At 35.4% G+C, this 21,220-nt stretch overlaps 1 protein-coding gene across 8 annotated transcripts in view; it reads left to right on the plus strand.

The window, feature by feature from the left end:
* RPS6KA3 (ribosomal protein S6 kinase A3) overlaps positions 1-21,220 on the plus strand; it is a 118,623-nt gene that overhangs the window by 16,232 nt on the left and 81,171 nt on the right. For 2 of the 8 annotated variants that reach the window (XM_059385856.1, XM_059385851.1), the window contains 4 exons: positions 8,250-8,367; positions 8,528-8,621; positions 9,607-9,643; positions 15,251-15,307. In XM_059385856.1, the coding sequence (XP_059241839.1) occupies positions 15,266-15,307 (42 nt within the window). In that variant the 5' untranslated portion in view covers positions 8,250-8,367; positions 8,528-8,621; positions 9,607-9,643; positions 15,251-15,265. Of the gene's footprint in view, positions 1-8,249; positions 8,368-8,527; positions 8,622-9,542; positions 9,644-15,250; positions 15,308-21,220 lie in introns of all 8 variants that reach the window. The other 6 variants (XM_059385857.1, XM_059385852.1, XM_059385859.1 and 3 more) reach the window with 4 other exon arrangements.

Genomic DNA, 21,220 nt, shown 5'->3' on the forward strand with positions numbered 1-21,220 from the left:
ATACAGTGCACCTCAACACACATTATACAGAAAATTATTCAAATGTGTCATGAGGGAATTAAGAGTATACTTACCTTTATGAGCAATGAGTAATGTATAGAATTGTTGAACCACAATATTGTACACCTGAAACTGATAGAACACTATATTAACTACACTGGATTTAACACATTTTTTTTTAGGTTTTGTTTATTGAGAAACAGATCACAAGTAGGCAGACGGTGGGGTGGGGGGAGCAGGTTCCCCGCTGAGGAGAGAGCCCAATGTGGGACTTGATCCCAGGATCCTCAGACCATGACCTGGGCCGAAGGCAGAGACTTAACCCACTGAGCCACCAGGTGCTCGATACTGGATTTAAAATTTTAAATGAAAAAAACTCCATCTGATAGAGAGACACACACACCCAAAAACCCTGAAAAAGTATCATGGATTTAAATGTAAAATATAGAATTTTTAGAATTTTTTTAAAGATTTTATTTATTTATTTGACAGAGAGAGATTACATGTAGGCAGAGAGACAGGCAGAGAGAGAGAGGAGGAAGCAGGCTCCCCGCTGAGCAGAGAGCCCGATGTGGGACTCAATCCCAGGACTCTGGGACCATGACCCGAGCCGAAGGCATCGGCCCAACCCACTGAGCCACCCAGGCACCCCTAGAATTTTTAGAATTTAGACCTAGAAGAAACTTTCAGGACTTTGGGCTAAATGAAGAAGTGTCTTAGACCAGACACTAAAAACAAAATCCATAAAAGGGGAAAAATTAGACTTTTCAGAACATTTGCTTTATGAAAACAACCCTATTAGGTCAATGAAAAGACAAGTTACAGATTGGGTAAAAATCTTTGCAGACTTGTATCTGAGATAGGGTTTGTATCTAAAATATGTAAAGAACTCTCTAAACTTAACAGTAACTTAGGCTGAACAATCCATTTAGAAATCTGACAAAAGAATGACATTTCAAAAAAAAAAAAAAAAAAAGAATGACATTTCAGTGAAGAGGATATATGGATTGCAGATAAGCATATGAAAAGATGTTAACATGGTTGGCTCTCAGGGAAATTAAAATTAAAATCATGATGAAGTATCAGTACACCCCTATTAGAACAGCCAAAATAAAGAATAGTGGCAATATCGAATGTTGATGAGGATCTGGACAGACCCGCTCTCTCATGCATTGCTAGTGGAAGTATAAAATGATGCAGCTTTTCTGGAAAAGAGAGTTCAGCTGTTTCTTTAAAAACTAAACATAAACTTACTGTATGACCCAACAGCCATACTCCTGGGCATCGATCCCAGAGAAATGAAAACAAATGTCCGCACAGAAGTCTGTACACAAATTTTCATAGCTCTGTTTGTAATATCCAAAACTTAGAAACCAAGTGTCATTCAGTGGGTGAATGGTTAAACAAGCTGTGGTACATCCACACTGGGATGCTACTCAGCAACTGAAAGGGATGGATTATTGATACATGCAGCAATTTGGATGAATCTCAAGTGAATTCATATTCCGTAAGTAATGTTAAATACCGTTTGATTCCATTAACATTCTTAAAATGACAAAATTGTAGAAATGGAAACAAGATCAGGCAACCACTGATCATGTTAGAAAGGGGCAGGGGACCTGTACCCCTGGGGCAAATAATACATTATATGTTAATAAAAAGAAAGGGGTCAGGGGGAGGTGGGTGTGATTATACAGGGGCAGCACACAAGATCCTGGTGGTGATGAACTGTTCAGTATCTTTATAGTGGTGGTAGCTATAGGAGCCTATAATGTGATATATTTCATAGAACACACACGAGAACCTGTAAAACTAGTGAAATCTGAATAAGGTCTGGGCTTTGTACTAGTACAAATTTCCTGGTTTTGACAGGAAGTTATGTAAGATGTAATCACTGGGTTAAAGTTACATGTGGCCTCTTATTTTTTCCAACCTCCTATAAATCTGTAATCAATTGTAATCAATTTAAAAGATAAAAGAAGGAGTGCCTGGGTGGCTCAGTGGGTTAAGGCTCTGCCTTCAGCTCAGGTCATGATCTCGGAGTTCTGGGATCGAGCCCCACATCAGGCTCTCTGCTCAGCGGGGAGCCTGCTTCCCCCTCTCTCTCTCTCTGCCTGCATCTCTGCCTACTTGTGATCTCTTTCTCTCTGTCAAATAAATAAATAAAATCTTTTAAAATTTTTTTAAATAAAAATAAAGATAAAAAAGTCAGCACTAGATAAAATTCAATGTCTATTCTCAGTTAAAAACAGTAAAACAGGAATAAAAGGGCATGTCTTTAATGTTATTAAAAGCAGTCTCAGACCAAGAGCCAGCATCATGCTTGATGGGGACATATTTTTAAGTCAATCTCATTAAAACTTTGCCTGCTGTTTTCACCTCTCTTTTACACTCTAGAAAGAGTTTGCTAATGTAATTAGACAAAATCAGAGTATTCAAGAGAATAGTAAAAGATTACTGTTCATAAATGATATAATGATATAATCATCTGCTTAGGTAATCTAAGGATGCCACTAAAAGGATTCTTTAAAACTACTGATAGTCTCATAAGGTGGTATTATACAAAATATATTCAGAAATCAACTAGTTAGAAATGGTAGGGGTACCTGGATGGCTCATTTGGTTAAGTGTCTGCCTTTGGCTCAGGTCATGATCGCAGAGTTCCAGGATGAAGAATTGCATCAGGCTCCTTGCTCAGCGGGGAGTCTGCCTCTCCCTCTGCCCCTCCCATTGCTCATGTTCTCTCTCTCTCTCTCTCTCTCTCTCCTCTCTCTCTCTCAAGTAAATAAATAAAATCTTTTAAAAATGGTAATGGAAAAAATCTTACTCAAAAGTTGTAAATTTGGGGATATTAACATAATCAAAGGGCAAGAAATAAATTTAAAAATTAGTTGCATTAGAAATTTGAACAAATTGAGAGAAAAGCTATGGTTCTTTAAATTACTTCAAATAAGATTTAAGGTTTCTTTTTTTCTTGTTTATATTTAAGAATTGAAGGTAACCTGTCTTAAATGAACGTTCCCAGATTTTTAGTTTTTTAAAAATTTCTTAAGCTTCTTTTAGTTATTTTATAGTTTATCTGGACAATTAATACTACCAATTTTTAGTAAAATGCACTTATTAATAGTGTTTATGCTTAATACATGTGCAGCTAGGATTAATCATGGAGCTATAATTAGGAACTTTATCTTTTACTGTTTTTTCAGAAATAAATCTTGTTGCCAGGTTGTGTTTATACCTTTGGTAATTTTTAAATATGTATACACATGTTTTTTTTAAATGAGTGAGTCATTTGGATTGTGCTTTTCTAAGTAAATTCAACTCCAAACTTGTCTAAAATGCTTTGTGTTAAGATCCAGTTGATACTGCACAAATAGGAATTTTGCTTGGATGTTAAACTCTGATTTATTGCGTATTTGAGCAGATCCCATTCTGTCTCAGCTTACTACTTGTAGGCTATTATTGCTGTCTTCTTTTTGTCCATAAGGGTCTTTATTTTTTTTTAAGATTTTATTTATTTATTTGACAGAGATCACAAGTAGGTAGAGAGAGGGGGGGAAGCAGGCTCCTTGCAGAGCAGGGAGCCCAATGTGGGGCTCAATCCCAGGACCCTGGGGTCATGACCTGAGCTGAAGGCAGAGGCTTAACCCACTGAGCCATGCAGGTGCCCCCTAAGGGTCTTTAGAAGACTATATTACTTTAAGTGATTCAGTAACATGTTGGGTTCAGTTCAGCAGACATGCAAACACCACTTATTCTACCAATGAGGAAACGAGATTCAGGTCATTTTGCCACAGTCACAACAAAAGCTTTGGCTTTGAAGCCTATCATCATGGTATATCTGTTTTAGGTAGGAGGCCTTTAGTAAGCCCCTGGAAACCAGAAGAAATCATTAGACTTGTTCTTTAGACTCTTAAATTAGCCAAACCAATTAATGCATTAAAGAGTTATCTAGTACTCAGATTTTTTAGCTCTCAAAATAGAAGTGGACCCATTAGGATAAGAGACTCATCAGAATCCCCTCAAGTATTTGTATTCGTCATTTCCTCTGGCAAGGCGAGCAGGAGAAAAGAGAAACTAACACTGAACACCCAAGACAATGAACTTTACCACAACCTCCAACATAACTAGTATCCAAATCTTGTGGATTAGAAAACTTAGGCTCCTGTTAAGTAACTTGCCCAAAGTCACACCTATAATAAATGGCAAAGTCAGGTTTTGAAGCTTAATATGTCAGACTCCAAAGCCCATGATCTTTATACTGTGATTTTCCAGACTTGTCTAATCAAAGGAATCATCTAAAGTACCTGTTTAAAAAATGAAATAGTACCATGGGGCTTCTGGGACTTCTGATTCAGTTTTGGATAAGGCCCCGTAATGTATCACTCCCAGGAATCTTAGGTGATTCTGATAATCAGACAGGTTTGGAAAATACTACCAACTCCATTAGAGTACTAAGAGCTGGGACTTATTGGTATTAGGAAGGTAGGAATAGGTTTGGGAGTATATAGAGGAGCTTTAAAAAAAAAAAGTTGACAGTTTTCAAAACTGGTGGAATAGGAATAGTAAAGTTGGAGGCACCTTGCTGGCTCCGTCAGTGGAGCATGCAACCCTTGATCTTGTGGTTGTAAGTTTTGAGCCCCATGTTGGATATAGAAATTACTTAAATCTTAAAAGAATAGTAAAATTGGGTTGGAAAATTATAAAATTTTCACAGAAAAACAATGTTTTATTCTCTTTATCTTCATTCTCTTTCAGGTAACAACATTTATATAATCATTCTTTGACATTAACCTTGTTTACACTTGGGTATGTAGGCACCACTGAAGGATATAGGTAAAACTGTATTTTGAATGCAGATAGGAAAGAAGAAATTAGAAATAACATAAAAGGGGCGCCTGATGGCTCAGTTAAGTGTCCAACTCTTGATTTCTGCTCAGGTCATGATCTCAGGGTTTTGAGATTGAGCCTGCATTCTTGAGCTCTGCCCTGGGGTGTGGACCCTGATTGAGATTCTTTTTTTTTTAATATTTATTTATTTGACAGAGATCACAAGAGAGGGGCAAACAGAGAGAAGAGGAAGCAGGCTCCCTGCTGAGCAGAGAGGCCGATGCGGGGCTCGATCCCAGGACCCTGGGATCATGACCTGAGCCGAAGGCAGAGGCTTTAACCCACTGAGCCACCCAGGCACCCCCCTGCTTGAGATTCTGTCCTTCCCTTTGTGTGTCGCCATGCATGTGTGTGCATGCACCTACACAAACACACACACTCTCTCCTAAAAAAGAAAAAAGAAAAAACATAAAAACAGCTTGAAGCACAGAATCATTAATTTCCTCAGGCGTGAAAACCCTAGAAAATCTTTAATAACTTTAATCCTTAAAGTTTAAGATTATAACATTCTCAAGCTGGAAGAGCTCTTAGATAACCACATATTTTATGCATGAAGAAACCACAACTCAAGAGAGGCTTAAGGACTTGCCCACAGTCCTGTGGCAAACTTGCAAATCCATGCTGCCCAAGGTTCCATCTAACTCTTATGGATTGCAGATAAGTATTAGAAAGTAGTGACTTTTCCACAGTCACACTGCTTTTTAGAAATAAATTTACTGGCAAATCATGTTTACCTTATATTCCCTACTTTGTTTATCTAATTTTACGGTTGCTTCCTTCTTTAAATGCCTGATTGAGAGTGTGAATATATTCAGAAGGATTGCTTTTAGGAGATTATGCAATTTGAAACACTATGCCTGAACAAGAATATGTTAGAAAAATGAACCATTACCCTCTTAGAGTAGTGTATTTAACAAATGGACATTTTCAGAACATGTTCTGTTATGGAGGACTCTAGCTTTCTCTACTTTTGATTACAAAATTTTAGAAAATGAACAAAGGTAGATGTCTATACATGAATTCTAACAGCATTTCTGTGTAGGAGTATGAGCTTTGGATTCAGACATGGATTCGGTTATCTTATCTGCAAACCTAATAGCTCTGTGATCTTGGAAAAATTACTCAGTTTTTTCTTCCCTGCTATATATAATAACACACCTCATGGTTTATTAATGATTAATTGGGATTAAATTAAAGAATATATGTAACATGGCTAACCCTGTATTTTGAACAAAATAAGCATTGCATAAGTGATGGCTGTGGTTATTAGTTCCTTGAGCTAGTGGGGTTTTTATAAAAATATTAATTTCTGAATGAGTGCTTTATTTCTTTTTTCATGTTCTTTATCATGATCAGAAAATATGATCTGTACAGCTCCTGCTTTGAAGACTTGGACTTACTTTATGGTCTAGACATACTCTTTATAATTTTTCATAGATACAGGGAAAGAACCCATATTCTTTTCACATTATAAATTCAATATCTACCTGATCTAGTATAAATTACTTCACATGCTTTGTCCTTATTTCATTCATCGTGCTGATACTAGTGTACTTAAGTTTCCCTTTCTGTTTTGTGTTTGTTCATTTCATGTTATAGTCCCCAAAACATCTTTTGTGTTTTGTGGTTAGTCTATGATTAAATGTTTTTAATGACTTTTTGGAAAAATAACATGTTAATTGTAGAAGATCTGAAAAATAGTGAAACATAGAAGGAAAAAAATTTTTACTCTAAGAAATATCATTATTAAAAGATTTAAATGTGACCAAGAGTGGGAGTTTTAGATTCAGACTTGGGTTTGAATTTAGGCCCTGTTTATTAGACTTAAGCACAATATTAGACTCTTTTATTTACTTGACAAATATTTATTGAGCACCTACTTTGTGCCAGGCATTTTGCTAGGGGCTGAGGATATAGTGCTTAAAAAGATTGACATACCCATCTTGGCTTAATTTCCTCATTTGTAAATTAGTGATAAGGCCTCACAGAGTTGTTAGAGGCATCAAAGATGATCTATAGTACTTAACACTTGCCTGGTATGTGGTAATTGCTTAGTAAGTGATAGCAATTATTGTCACTATATGTATTAAGTACTAATTACATTTTTAGTCCAAATCAGATGACCTTTTTAATTGGCTTTAGGTTTTTGCCTCTCATTTTATTTTTGGCCTTAATATTACAAACTTTCTTTTTCTTTATGCTTTTCTAGTCTTAACCTGTTTTGCGTTTCTTTTCAAAGCAGTAAATAATTGTATGGGCTTTTTAACCTTTTAAAAAATATAACCTATGACTCTTGAAGTTTTTAATATCAAGTATTTCAAACACATAGTACAGAATAATATAGAGAGAATAGTATAATGAACTACCATATTCCCATTACCCAGCCTCAAAGATTGTCAACTCATAGCCAATCTTGTTTTATCTGTACTCTCCTCATTCCCATACATACATTCTTTCCCCAACCCTCCAGTGGATTATTTTGAAGCTAATCCTAGATACATATATTCAGATGTAAATATTTCATTTATATTTCTTAAAGGATGAAGACTTAAAAACACATAACCACCATAACATCATCTCTCATAAAAATGTCAATAATTCTGTAATAGCATCAAATTCCAGTAAAACACTTTATTTATATTAGATACTTTAAACTTTACATTATTTCTTTTGAAATGATTTCTATTACCTTAAGTTTTTAATTCTTTGTGGTTTGTTTCTTTTTTTCTTCTGACATATGGGTTTTTTTGTTTGAGGAGGTTATGAAATACTAAAGAAAGAATTACAGAGCTAGAAAGACCTGGGTTTGAGTTTCGCTCTTGCCATTCACTAACTTTGCTGAGCCTTGGTTTCCTCATCTGTAAAATAGGGGTGATTATACCTACCTCATGTTCTTAAGGTTGAGTGTGATGCTGTCAAAAAGTAGTTTTTATAGCCTTTGCAAGTTAATATCTTTTGGACTGCAATAAATAAATACAAGTTTTGGTTATCATACGGTTTCTCAAAACGTTCCAAAATTTATATTTATTAGCTAACTACAAAAATAGTGGTTTTTAAATAATCCTTTTAGGAAAAAGAGAATTGAGAATCTTTTCTCCCTTCTTCCACTACCTCTTCTATTTGGGTCTACATTAATTTAGGCTGAGATTACAAATCTTACCTTTAACTTCCTAAGTTTTGTATTGTTTATATACTTACATCAACTATTTACTCTTCGTTATTGACCCTTTCTCCATTAATGGGGTTAATTATTTTATTCATTTGTTTGTAGATACTAGGTTGATTTCAGTATACGTCACCTGTTCTTCCCTACCTCAGTATTCTTAAGTTCTTATTTTGATTCTCTTTCAATGGTCTAGGACATACCTTTGAACAATTTATGAAAAAAAGATACTACCAGGATGGTGAACTTTTATAAGACTTTGCTGATCTAAGAATAATTTCCTGTGACCTTTGTACATGAAAAACTAGGACAAGGTATACATTTCTTAGATCATAACTTTTCCCTTTCAACTCTCTGTAAGTCATTACTTCATTGTCTTCTGGCATTTTATTGTTGCAGAGGAAAAATCTGAGGTCATTCTGATTTTAGTTCCTTTTGAAAATAACCTATTTTTTTCTGCTTGTATGCTTATAGGATTATATCTTTATCCTTGAAATTTAAAAACATTTGCCAGGACATGTCTTGGTGTTGATGATCTCTGTTGAACCTTCTCAGTCTCCAGTCTCAGGTATTTTTTTTTTTCAGAACTGGAAAGTTTTCTTATACTTTTGATTGATTAAAATGCTCTGTTTTTTTTTTCTTTAGGAACATCTGTTATTCATAGATTATTTCTGTGTCTGTCCTCCATAGTTTTTTAATCTTTTCTTTCATTTTTTTTTTCATTTATTCAAGTTTGTCCTCTGTGGCATGATTCCGTTTTCTGCAGTGTCAATTCTAATATTTGCTATTCACAATGCAGATTTAATTTTGGCTACTGTGTTTTCATTTCTTTATTCTTACCTCAACATATTCCTGTTTCATAAGCAGAATTCCCCTTAGGGGTACACTCCAAAAAAACATAAGGTGGATTCAGGCCTAAAATTCTTAATCCTGTCTGTTTTCTGAGGCCACAATCATAGGACCATACAGGCAAAAAAAGCTTCTGAAAGGGTCCTCTAAAACTTAAAAACATAGATATAACCAGAGGTCATTTCTACCCTAGTCTAGAAAATAGAACAGTCTTGAGTACTAGCAGGCCTTTAGTTGCTTGAGGAATAGCAAAGCAACCCATAAGGGCAACTTAACTAGAAGTAATGGATTTTTCCTATTATATCGATTATACTTTTTCCTCATTATAAAAATAAAAAATAATAAATGCATGTAATTTTGAAAATACAAGAAGAAAATCCTATGACCCAGGTAACTGCTGATAAGATTTGATATATGTTTTGCCAGTTACATGCACACATGTTGGGGGGGCACAAAATTGGGTCATGCTATATAGTTTTGTATCCTTTTTAATTTAATATATTACAAGCATATTTTTGCATCATTAATTTTTTGAGGCCCTTATTTAACCATTGCATAGTATTCCTACATATGAATAGATGTGTTATGATTTATTTAACCAGTCCCCTGTTGGTCATTTAGATTGTTTTCTATTTTTCAGTATAATGAGTATGATGAATATCACTGTACATAAGTCTTTATGCACATCTCTGATATTTCCTTAGGATAAATGAGGAGCTGATTCTTAATCCTGTCATATTGGTAAGGATTATATACATTCCTTATTAAGAATATAAAATGCTTGTTTCTTATTGTTTCAATGTGATTGCATAGAAGATTCTTTGGATTCTGAACAATTTGATGGTATCTGAACTAAAATTCAAGAGAGGTTTCTCATGCCTCATCCTCAGCAGCTTCATGGGACTCCTATATACTTTGGGCAGGAGAACCACTGCTGATTTCAGGGAGTTTGGAAGGCAAATATACTTGTGGGAACTTGAGGGTGGTTGAAAAAATACAGTCCTTGCTCATTCCTACAGCCTGGTCTCCAAATTAGTACGTACACCAGGCCTCTGGACCCTTTCTTTTCCTCCTCCTTTCCTGTTATTTCAGGCTCTTATTCTCTGTGAGGAATTCTTTTCTCCCAGTGTTCATATGTATATTTCATTTCTGCCTAGGAAGATGTCAGTAGATGTTATTTCCTAGTAATCTCAAGGTAGCATATCGTCAGTCACAGATAATTTTTTTAGTTCTAGTGTACTTGTACATGATGATCTCCTGCTGGACTCAAAGCATTTTTTTAACGTATTTTATATTTTCTTCAAAGGTATCAAACAGCAACCTGGAAATGTACATTGTTGTAACATACCATTCCAACAAAACAATCTGTTAAATAAAGTTGCTTAAAATGAAATTTTTATTTAGTAAAATAGTCTTATTTTTATCATTTGAGAATTTCCCTTAAAATACTTGCAAATACTCTAGAAATCATGAAATCTTGTTTCAGAATTACTGGTTTGAATTGTTCATCCTTTTTAAACCAGAAAGATGATTTTAGTGATAATCTCATACCAGAACCTTAGAAGTTATTTTGAAAACAATTCCTGCTGAAATGCAAGCTAACAGTCTCCTTTGTCTGATTTGTTCTGATGAGATCCATATTGTACGTTATTCTTATTTTTGACTTTTACACATTTCAGACTAAGAGAGTAAAGCATGATTAGCATTTCCTAACCTTTTCCAGTATTTCACATAATATTTGCATATGTACAATCTGCCAAGCTCTGCAGTTTTTTGGCTGGAAGGCATAATGGTGGGATGAGAGAGGATAAATACATTTGCCTCACTTTTAAACTATTCTTTTTCGTCTGTACTCATTCTTTGGCCACATTGTATAAAAATATACTACACTTATGAATGATCTCTTTCACCCTGCGTGGTGGGCAATTGGCTGTATTAAATAGCAGAACAAGTATCTCAGCACTCTCCTGTACTTCTTTATTGCATTATGTCTTTAGAAGTTAACTGTAGAAATGTATATATTACACAATTCAGGCAAAAGAGAGGAGACAGAAAGTAGTATTTACTGAGCATCTGGTGTCCCTTGGTAGGTCCATTTAAGTACAACATCCCTGTGAAGTAGGTATTATATGCATCTTACAGATGAAGAGACTGAGGCTCAAAATGTTGAGTAACTTACCCAAGGTCAGGTAACTGTAGCAGTAAGTGACAGAGCTGGGGTTTAAACCTGATACTAGTGACATGCAGATCACATGGTTTTTTCTGTTTCTTTAAGTTAAATAAGTAAGTTTTCTTATTTAATAGGTACTGTTCCTTGAACTTTAGAAACTATAGAAATTGCATATTGAGTCGGACTAATGGCCCATGTAACCTAATCTCTAGTGAAGCTCAGGGTCATTTTTCAAAAAGGAAACTTACTAGCTGCATGAGTAATTATGCTCATTTCTAACAGGTAATATTTGAATCATTGTTTTGATGAAACAATACAAAAGGTTTTTTGAAGTAAAAGTGCTTTTTAAAGTAGTTTTTTTAAAGCCTCACCAATATGTAGGATAATGTTGGCTTTTATAGTTTTCTTAAATTGTCCAAAATTTTCAATATTTCCTAAACTCAGAAAGGAAGTCGATATTTTTGCAAAAGTTAAGAGCATAAACTACCTTTAGATCATGTTTCACTTCATTTTTTTTTTCAGATGGCTTTGTTAGTATATTACTGTTAATTGGCTGGGTGAATTGTTTAGAAAAGAAATACAAGATTTGTGGATTACATGAAGATAGAAATAGCAAAGAGGCTGATTAGCAGATTCAGAATCCTTTTCATAGAGGCTGTAGCAATCCTATAGAGGATCAGAACTAGAAAGAGATGAGTCAGAAACTTAAAATTTAAGGCTTTATTCATGAGACTAAGTGTACCAACAAGTACACAGGGCTTAGTTGCAGTATAAAGAAGACTAGGATTTAACCAATAGAAAATTTCATATGCCTCAGCAATGTGTTTTGGGCATTTCAAAAACAATGCATATGTGAACTGCATTAATATAAGTTTATTATCTAGGACAAGGGAGGTGATATGCTCTTTACTCTGCATTGGTCATATCAAGGCTGGAATATTAATTGAATGTAGTTCTATATACGACCCTTTAAGATGGATTGGGTGCATGCTCAGAAAAGAAGGTGGTCTCATCTATCTGAAAGGAATGTTTGAAGGAACTTGAGTTGCCTAGTAAAAACAGACTCAGGATGGTTTACAGTCACAGTTGTAGATTTACTTCCTGTTATTTTGCAGATATAATACAGGCAAGTTAGTCATGTATCAGTAATCCTATTAAAGGGAGTTTGTAGCTGAGGAAAATTACTATATAATGAAGAATTTTATCTAGGCTTCCTGGTGAGGTAGTACATTCTTGTCCTGATAGTATTTAAATCTAGGTGAGAATGGCAAAGAAAGAATTGAGGCATATGATTTTTATTTGGAACAAAAGACTTTCAAGATCCCTTACCAATCATAAATGTTTTGATTCTCAGATTAAAAAGACTTTATGGAGTATTTTATCCTCATAAAGCTACCTCACCTTAGTAATAATAATTTGCATTGGTATAGCACTTTATGGTTTATAAAGTACTTTCTTATAAGTTATCTCAGTTTTAAATCTAACATTAACCCTTTAGGTGAACAGGGCAATTATCCTCATTGTGAACAGATAAGATAATAGGCTAAGAGACAGTCTGAATTGCCCATAATAATAAAGCTTCTAAGTGGCAAACCTAGGACTCTATCCCTTGTCTACCATTCCAAGTTTAGTGTTGTTTCTACTATAACAGTTGGCCTTAAAAGTAAGTTATAGGTCGTAATTCTTGCTTTGTTGCATTGAAAATTGCAAGGAGCAGATGGTTCTCAAATTATACTCCCATGGAAAGTGTAATTGTAGCTCAGTTAGATGAAGGGTTCTAAAAGTTAAATAATTGGGAGCCATTTAGCAGATCTTTGTTATAGAAAGAGAACTCTGTGTACAATTAATGAGAAAATCAGTTTGTGCTGCTGGATGAATGATGGTACCATTCACTAAGATAGCAAGTATAGAAGTAGCAGATATGTGAGCCATAAATGGGGTGACTAAATTTTGTGTGTAATTAAAATGGCTACCATTGGTTGTTCATATTAAGCATCAGGCACTGTGATTAGAGTTCTACATCACTTATCTCACTTAGTCTTTACCACAACTCTCTGAAGATGAGACTTTTTCATCTCTACTTCTCATGTGAAGAAACTACAGCTTAGTTTGAATAACTTGTCCAAGGCTTCATGCTTAGTTTAAGAGTAGAAATTTCAGTCTAGGTGTCTGACTCCAAAGCTAGTGTTCTTAAGAGCTACTTTAAGGTTTGTCTGTGATGTTTGGAGAAAAATGATCAGTTCAATTGAATTAAATGGTTGTGGCTTTTGGGAGAAAGATGTCTCCTGGAGTTATCTGAGTCCTTACCGTAGAGTGGGCAATACTATAGCCTCTGAAAGTGTCTTAGGATAATAAAGATTTTATACCTTCCTCCCCTTTACTGCATTTTAGCACCATTTTTGTGCTTTGTAATATTGTATAGGCATTCCCTAACCTAGAAACATACTCTTTGAGTGTTTGAAAATGAAAGGTACTCTTTTTATAAGTCAGTGGATCTGTAAGATCCTCTAGGATAGATTTCTAGGTTGGGGGCCATGTTTTATTAACCATTCATGTACACCTTGGTGCCTAGAACATAGCATGAATGAAAGAAATGGGTGGATGAATGGATGGATAAATAAGGATTTGGAGAGTAGAGAGAGTTCAAATTCAGAGCATCTGCCTCATGTGCGATATAGGGTAATGGGTGGGCTGCCTTTTATTTCTCAATTGATAGTGCTCCAAAGATGGTTAGCTTAGATCCTTCTACATTTATTGAATTGACAAGTGATCAGGGGCATTTACACCTTTTTCCATTGAAGTAACTAGGGAAGACCCTATGTTCCTGACTTCTGGTTTTGTTTTGTTTTGTTATTAATTGCACAAATATCCATTGTAGACACATTAGAAAATTCAAATATGCAAAAACAAACATATTTTAAATTCTACCACTCAGAAATAGCCACTGTTAACATTTTGGTGTATTTCCTTCCAGAGTTTTTCCCATGCAAATATATACATTGAAATATGTATATATTTATTTAAAATGGGATCATTACAATCCATATTTTTTGTAAACTGCTTTTTCACTTATTACATGTGACTGTCTTTCCATGTCAATAAATTTACATCTTTATTATCATTTTTAATGACTGTATAGTATTCCATTATATGGATGTACCATCATATATTTAACTAGTTCTCTATTGTTAAGAATTTAGGTTTCCAATTTGGAGTTCTTTTTGGAAAAAGTTATGGTGAGCATTCTTGTATGTACATCTTTGCACACTTGTTTTAATACAGACTTAGATTACCTTCCTGAAAGGTTGTGCTGATTTATACTTTCTCCAGCAGTATATCCTGAGTGCTCTTTTCCTCATACTCATATTAGTGCTGGGTATTATTTTTTCTGTTAATCATTACCAGTTTGAAAGGCAAAGTTATCTTTCGGTTAAATGCATTTATTTGATTAGTACTAAGGCTGAACTCTTTTTTTCCTTATTGCTCATTTCTGTTGAGGTTCATCATTTTTTCTTACAGGTTTGTAAAACAAAGTTCTTTATGTATTGAGAATACCAACCCTTTGTCATATGTTGCTTTTTTTGTAATCAATTTGTCTTATCTTTTTCGTGTCTGACAGATGACATTTTAAACTTCTATCAATTCAAATGTCATTTTTTTCCTTTATGATTTCCACCCTCCTTACCCCATAAGTATTATTTACCTATATTTTCTTCTAATATTTGTATAATTTTGTTTTTGACATTTAAATGTTTTATGCACCTGGAATCGATTTTGATATAGAAATCTAGCTTACTTTCCCCCCCAAAATAATCAGTTGCCCTGATTAATCAATGGAGTTGGAATTTAGAGTATCTTCTGCCAAAGAAAGTATTGTAAATGATGTTCAGTGAGGTTTGAATGACACCATTTGTAATGCATTTAACTATTAAAATAACCTCAAGGGCTCACCTGGAAAGGTAATCATCATTTATTATATAATTTTCATGGAAAAAGTTAACTTTTAAAGCACAACCTGTTGCATACTGGCAACTACATACTTATATGGTGGTTTGGTACTTCATTAGAACCCTGTAGGGGTAAAAATATTCCTATGTGATTTTGTTTTGTCTGCCTTCATTTAACTAACTGATCTGAGATCTGTGTTGGTAACTTTCTACTTGCTATGCTTTTCACAGAATGGACAGCAAATTATGGATGAACCTATGGGAGAGGAGGAGATTAATCCACAAACTGTAAGTAAAATATCGTATCATAAAGGATTATACATAAATCAGATACCATATAGTTTAAGGATTCTTATTTTTTAACCAAGCAAAGTAATGATCTTATGGTATTAGAAACTTGTTGATGCTTTCACATTAATTTTACCAAAATACAGTCTTGAATATGCTAGTGCCATTTTTAAAAACTTATTAATAGGACTGATTTTAAAAGAATGACACAACAAATTGCTTTATATTGTTGAAAGTTTTTCATTGGTACCTTAAAGCTTATTTTTATAAGACTTCATTGACTTACTTGAGAGAGAACATGAGTGTGGGGTGGGGAAGGAGAGGGATAAGCAGACTCCCTACTGAGCAGGTAGCCCCATGAGGGGCTCAATCCCAGAACCCTGGGATCATGACCTGAGCCAAAGACATATCCTTAATGAACGGAGCCACCCAGGTGCCCCCTTAAATCTTTTTTTTTTTTTAATGAAACTAAACTTTGATTTCTTAGAGACAAAAATATAAAAATGTGATACTTATAGAACTATTTAACATAGAAGATGAATGGTCACCATTTCCTCATCTTGTTTTTTTATTCCCTTTTAAGTCCCTAGCACCTAGACCAGAGACTGGCACATAATAAGTACTCATTAAATATTACATAAATGAATTAATAAATGTTCCTACCTTTAAGATAACCATTGTTACCAGCGCAGTTAGTATCTTCATTTTTTTTTGCACATAAGATAGTTATTACTGATATTTATAAAATACATATATTCTCCAATTTGCTCTTTTCACTTACTAAGTCTGGAACTTTTTTTTTATCATAATACATATAGATCTTCTTTTTAAATTGTTGCATGATATTCTATTTTTTTTTAAGGTTTTATTTATTTATTTGACAGAGAGAGATCACAAGCAGGCAGAGAGGCAGGCAGAGAGAGAGAGAGAGGGAAGCAGGCTCCCTGCTGAGCAGAGAGCCCGATGTGGGACTTGATCCCAGGACCCCGAGATCATGACCTGAGCCGAAGGCAGCGGCTTAACCCACTGAGCCACGCAGGCGCCCCTGATACTCTATTTTTTTGGATTTTATTTATTTGAGAGAGAGCAGGGGAAGGGAGTGGGGAGGAGCAGAGGGAGAGGGACCAGCAGACTCCATGCTGAGCATGGAGCCCCATGTGGGGCTTCATCTCAGGACCCTGAGGTCATGATCTGAGCCGAAACCAAGAGTCGGACACTTAACCAGCTGAGCCATCCAGGCACCCCCGTTGCATGATGCTCTGTGTTTTATGCATGTCCTGCACTTAATGGAATTTTCCTCCTATTTATTTTTGTGAACTTGGGTTTCAGTAGGATATAGTCTTAGAAAAGGATGTGCTAGAACAAAGGATATGAACATTTAAATCTCAATAGACATAGGAGCGCCTGCCTGGCTCAGTCGGAAGAGCATGCAACTTAATCTCGAGATCATGAGTTCAAGCCCCACATTGGGTATAGAGATTACTTAAGTAAATATTTTTTTAAAAAATAAATAAATCTCAGTAGACATTGCCAAATTGCTGTCTAAACCAAAAGGGTTGTAAAAATATTACTGTATGAGAGTACCTGTTCAACCACACCCTATTCAACACTGGGTATTATTAGAAATTATTTTTCATTTGAGCCACTCTAAATAAATAATACTTTCTCATTTCACTTTGCATCTCATTTGATTATTACTGAAGTTGCATATTCATGTATTATTGGCCTTTATGTTTTTGATTGCTTATCTCCTTATAGTCTACGTGATCATATATATTCTGCATATTTACTCCACGTCTTTACTGTATCTTGCAAATATTTTCTCCCTGTTTTTTTTTTAACATTGATTATGTTGTTCTTCGTTGTATGTATACAGAAGTTTTCATTTTTAAATGATCATATCTGGCTTCTGGGTTTTGTGTTTTGGTTAGAAGATCTTTCCCTTTCACAGACCTGTGCCCCTGGGGCTAATAATACATTATATTTTAATGAAAAATTTAAAAAAAATTTAAAAAGAAGATCTTTCCCTGCACCAAGGTTATAAAAATAACCCTTTATCTTTTCATCTACCACCTCTCTGATTTTGTGTTTTACATTTAGATCTGTGGTCTACTTGAAATTGTAGTACACATTATGACATAGAACTCTAACTTTTTCCAAATACCCTGTTGTCCTAATCCCTTACTCACTGAACAAATAAAACCTATTCAACTTACTTGAGATTTCTCTTTTACCATATATAAATTGCTATATTCTCCTTGTATTGGATTTCTGGGGCTTCCCTAATAAAATACCACAAACTGGGTGGCTTAAAATAATAAAAATTTATTCTCTCACAGTCGGGAGGACACTAGAATGAATCTATGTGTCAACAGAGCCATGCTCTTTGAAGGCTCAGAGAGGGGATCTTTCCTTGCTTTTTCCAGCTTCTGGTGACTGCCAGTAGTTCTTGGGATTCCTTAGCCCTATCACTCCATTCTTAACTTCCATTGTCACATAGCATTTTCCCTATGTGTATCCCATGTTTAAATTCCTTCTTCCCATAAGGATGCCAGTCATTGGATTAGGGCCCACCTTAGTCCAGTATGACTTTATCTTAATATTATTGAATCTACAAAGACCCTGTGTTCAAAAAAGATCACATTCACAGGTACTGGGATTAGAAATTGAACATATCTTTTTGGAAGACACAGTTCAACCCATAGCATCTCTGAATGTCCTGACTTCGCATACATTTTCAGTTACTTTATTTTTATCATATGTTTTATGTATATGTCAAGGCAAGCCATCCCACCTTTTTTATTTCTTCCCAAAATTGTGGTCTTACGCATCTTCCAGATAAACTTTACGATCAATTTATCAAGCACTTCTGAAAAAATTACTGGAATTTTTATAACAATTCTGTTAAATTTGCTAATTAACATGAAGTAAATTATTTTAATAATGGTGAGTCTTCACATTCCCAAAACATTTATTCTGATGTTCTTTTATATTCTTTATCAAAATTTTATGGTTTCTTACATATGATTTTATACATTAATTTATTAAGCTAATTCATGGGTATTTTGAGTTTTTGTTACATCGCATTTCTTTTCTGCTGTCTTACATCTAATAATACATTAAAATGTTAAATGGTGGGGCACCTGGGTGGCTCACTTGGTTAAGCATCTGTCTTTGGCTCAGGTCATAACTCATATAGGTCTCCCTGCTCAGCGGGAAGTCTGCTGCTCCCTCTCTCTCTGCCCCTCTCCCTGCCCATGTGCGTGCTCTCTCTCTTTCTCTCAAGTAAATAAAGATCAAATAAATCATCTTTTAAAAAAAGTTAAATGTTGGGCGCCTGGGTGGCTCAGTGGGTTCAGCCTCTGCTTTTGGCTCAGATCATGATCTCAGGGTCCTGGGATCAAGCCCTGCATTGGGCTCTCTGCTCAGCGGGGAGCCTGCTTCCCCTTCTCTCTCTCTCTGCCTGCCTCTCTGCCTACTTGTGATCTCTGTCAAATAAATAAATAAAATCTTTTTAAAAAGAGTTAAATGTTAATTAAATGAATGCATAAAAGGGCCCAGACATGGGACCTGTGCCTGAGGTTACCTTCACGTTTAGTCTAGATTTCTGTACCTCCCAGGCCATTTGAGGCATTCTGTTTCATTCATCTGGAGTATATATTTATTAGCATTTAAGCAAACATAAAAACAAACAGTAAGCATTAATACTGATTTTTCTGCCACAAGTTACCTGTTTTTCTTAGGTAACTATTTCTTTAAAAGGAAAACCTTCAAATTTTTTATTCTTTCTATAGTCTAAAAACATTTTCCATTGTGATATTATGTGGTTCATACTTCCGCTGAGAGTACTCATGGCATTAGTAACATTACATCTGTAAGAAAATTGCATTTTATAGCCTGGTTTGTAAAGGTGCCTGACAGGGTTGTGATATCAAGCCCTACATCGTGTTCCACAGTAGGAATTCCTCTCCTTCTTGCTCCTCCCCACCCCCACTCACTCCTGCGTTCACACTGTCTCTCAAAAAAAAAAAAAAAAAAAAAAAAAAAAGGAAAGAAAGAAAGAAAAGCTGCAGGACTGTGGTATTACTAACAATGTGGGTAAAGTTTTTGAGCAGATCATTCCAGATAATAGGAATTAGGATTGAGTATAAAAAGCCTAATATTTACTATTTCACTAATGGTATTAAATCCAAAAGATTGTCAAAATACATATATGAGCCTTATACTTTTAAATTGTATATTTGCCTTTAATGTACAACTAAAAGATTTCATTTTGTCAAGTACTGATAATTTAAATAACAAAAGTTGAGATGTTGCATTAGTTATCTATTTGATGCATATCAAATTAGCTCAGACTTAGTAGCTTAAAACAACATACATTTCTTATCTCACAGTTTCTGTGGGTCATTAATCTGGGCACAGTTTAACGGGGTCCTTTGGTTCAGGGTCTCTCACTGCAGTGAAGGAGTTAACCAGGGCTAGTTTCTCATCTGAATCTTGATGGGAAAAGGTTCTTCTTCCAAGCTCACATGTTTGTTAGCCCAGATTCTTGGCCCATAGAAACTGTGAGAAGATAATTGTATGTATGGAGCTTGTCAACTGGTAGGCTTTCTTGTAGGTTAATTGGCCCACTTTTAATGGGCTGGAACACAGAGTATGATGAGTAGCCAGTTTTGACCACAAGACTGTAGGATGGATGGAGAGTAACAAGAGAGATGGAACTTGGGTCCGTTTTTGACCTGATGATCTTGTGATTCCTTTTCACCCTAATTTATCCTCTTCCCTATGGACTGCTCCACGAGAGAAAAATAGGCACTTACCTTGTTGAGCCATTGCATGTGGGGGTCTTTTTGTTATAACAGTGTAGTCTGACTACAGCTAATCATTCATTAACCAAGTTCTTAATGAATTTCTCTGCCATGCCAAGAACTCTGCTAGGTTGTTAGAGACTCAAAAGCAAATGAGGGAAACTTGCAGTCTTCAGATGGAAAAATAAAGTTGTTCTTGTCTTCTTCTCTTCCTACCCAAGACATCAAGGAGAATAAGAAACAGAAATATGGTCTTTAAATTAGAAGACTTGGGACGCCTGGGTGGCTCAGTTGGTTAAGCGGCTGCCTTCAGCTCAGGTCATGATCCCAGCATCCTGGGATCGAGTCCCACATCGGGCTCCTTGCTCTGCAGGGAGCCTGCTTCTCCCTCTGACTCTGCCTGCCACTCTGCCTGTGCTCACTCTTGCTCTCTCTCTCTCTCTCTGACAAATAAATAAGTAAAATCTTCAAATAAATAAATAAATTAGAAGACTTGTATAATTTGAACCACAACATATGAATATGAAAAGTAGATAAAACCATCATAACAAGAGGAAGTTAAAGGACCTAAGTGCTTTTAGAGAGGTGTAGCAGCAGGAAACATGCCTTATTTATTGCCCTCACAGCACCAGAAGAGCTCAAGAATGAAGTCACCAGGTACCATGGAAAGTAGAGGAATGGCACGGGGCTGAAAACTGAGATTGGTTGAATATCAATATAACCAGCCTCCACTGTCTCCTCTCTCCTACCTCTGGAAGAGACAGAAGGTATTTTATAGAGAAAAATGAATCAGAATGGCTCCAGACTTGGGGAACCCCATGTATAGTAGTAAGTGGGGTGAGGCACTGGGCTAGAAACAAGGAGATCAAGTAAAAGCCTAGTAAATGGTGTTATGGTTCCCTTTCTTACCTGTTACACAAACCAGGACTGTATCTTCCTGACAGGAAAGTAAAGCCTTTCCTGAAGAAATTAAATGGTCCCTGATAAAAGACCTTCAGACACAGTTAGGAGATCTCAAATTTAAAGGCTGATTAAATTTGGCCAGTTAACGTAGCAAAAAAGCCTAACAGTTGACAAGCTCCAGAACATCTAGTCCACTTCTTAG

Source organism: Mustela nigripes, chromosome X, assembly GCF_022355385.1.
Source record: "Mustela nigripes isolate SB6536 chromosome X, MUSNIG.SB6536, whole genome shotgun sequence".
NCBI lineage: Eukaryota > Metazoa > Chordata > Mammalia > Carnivora > Mustelidae > Mustela > Mustela nigripes.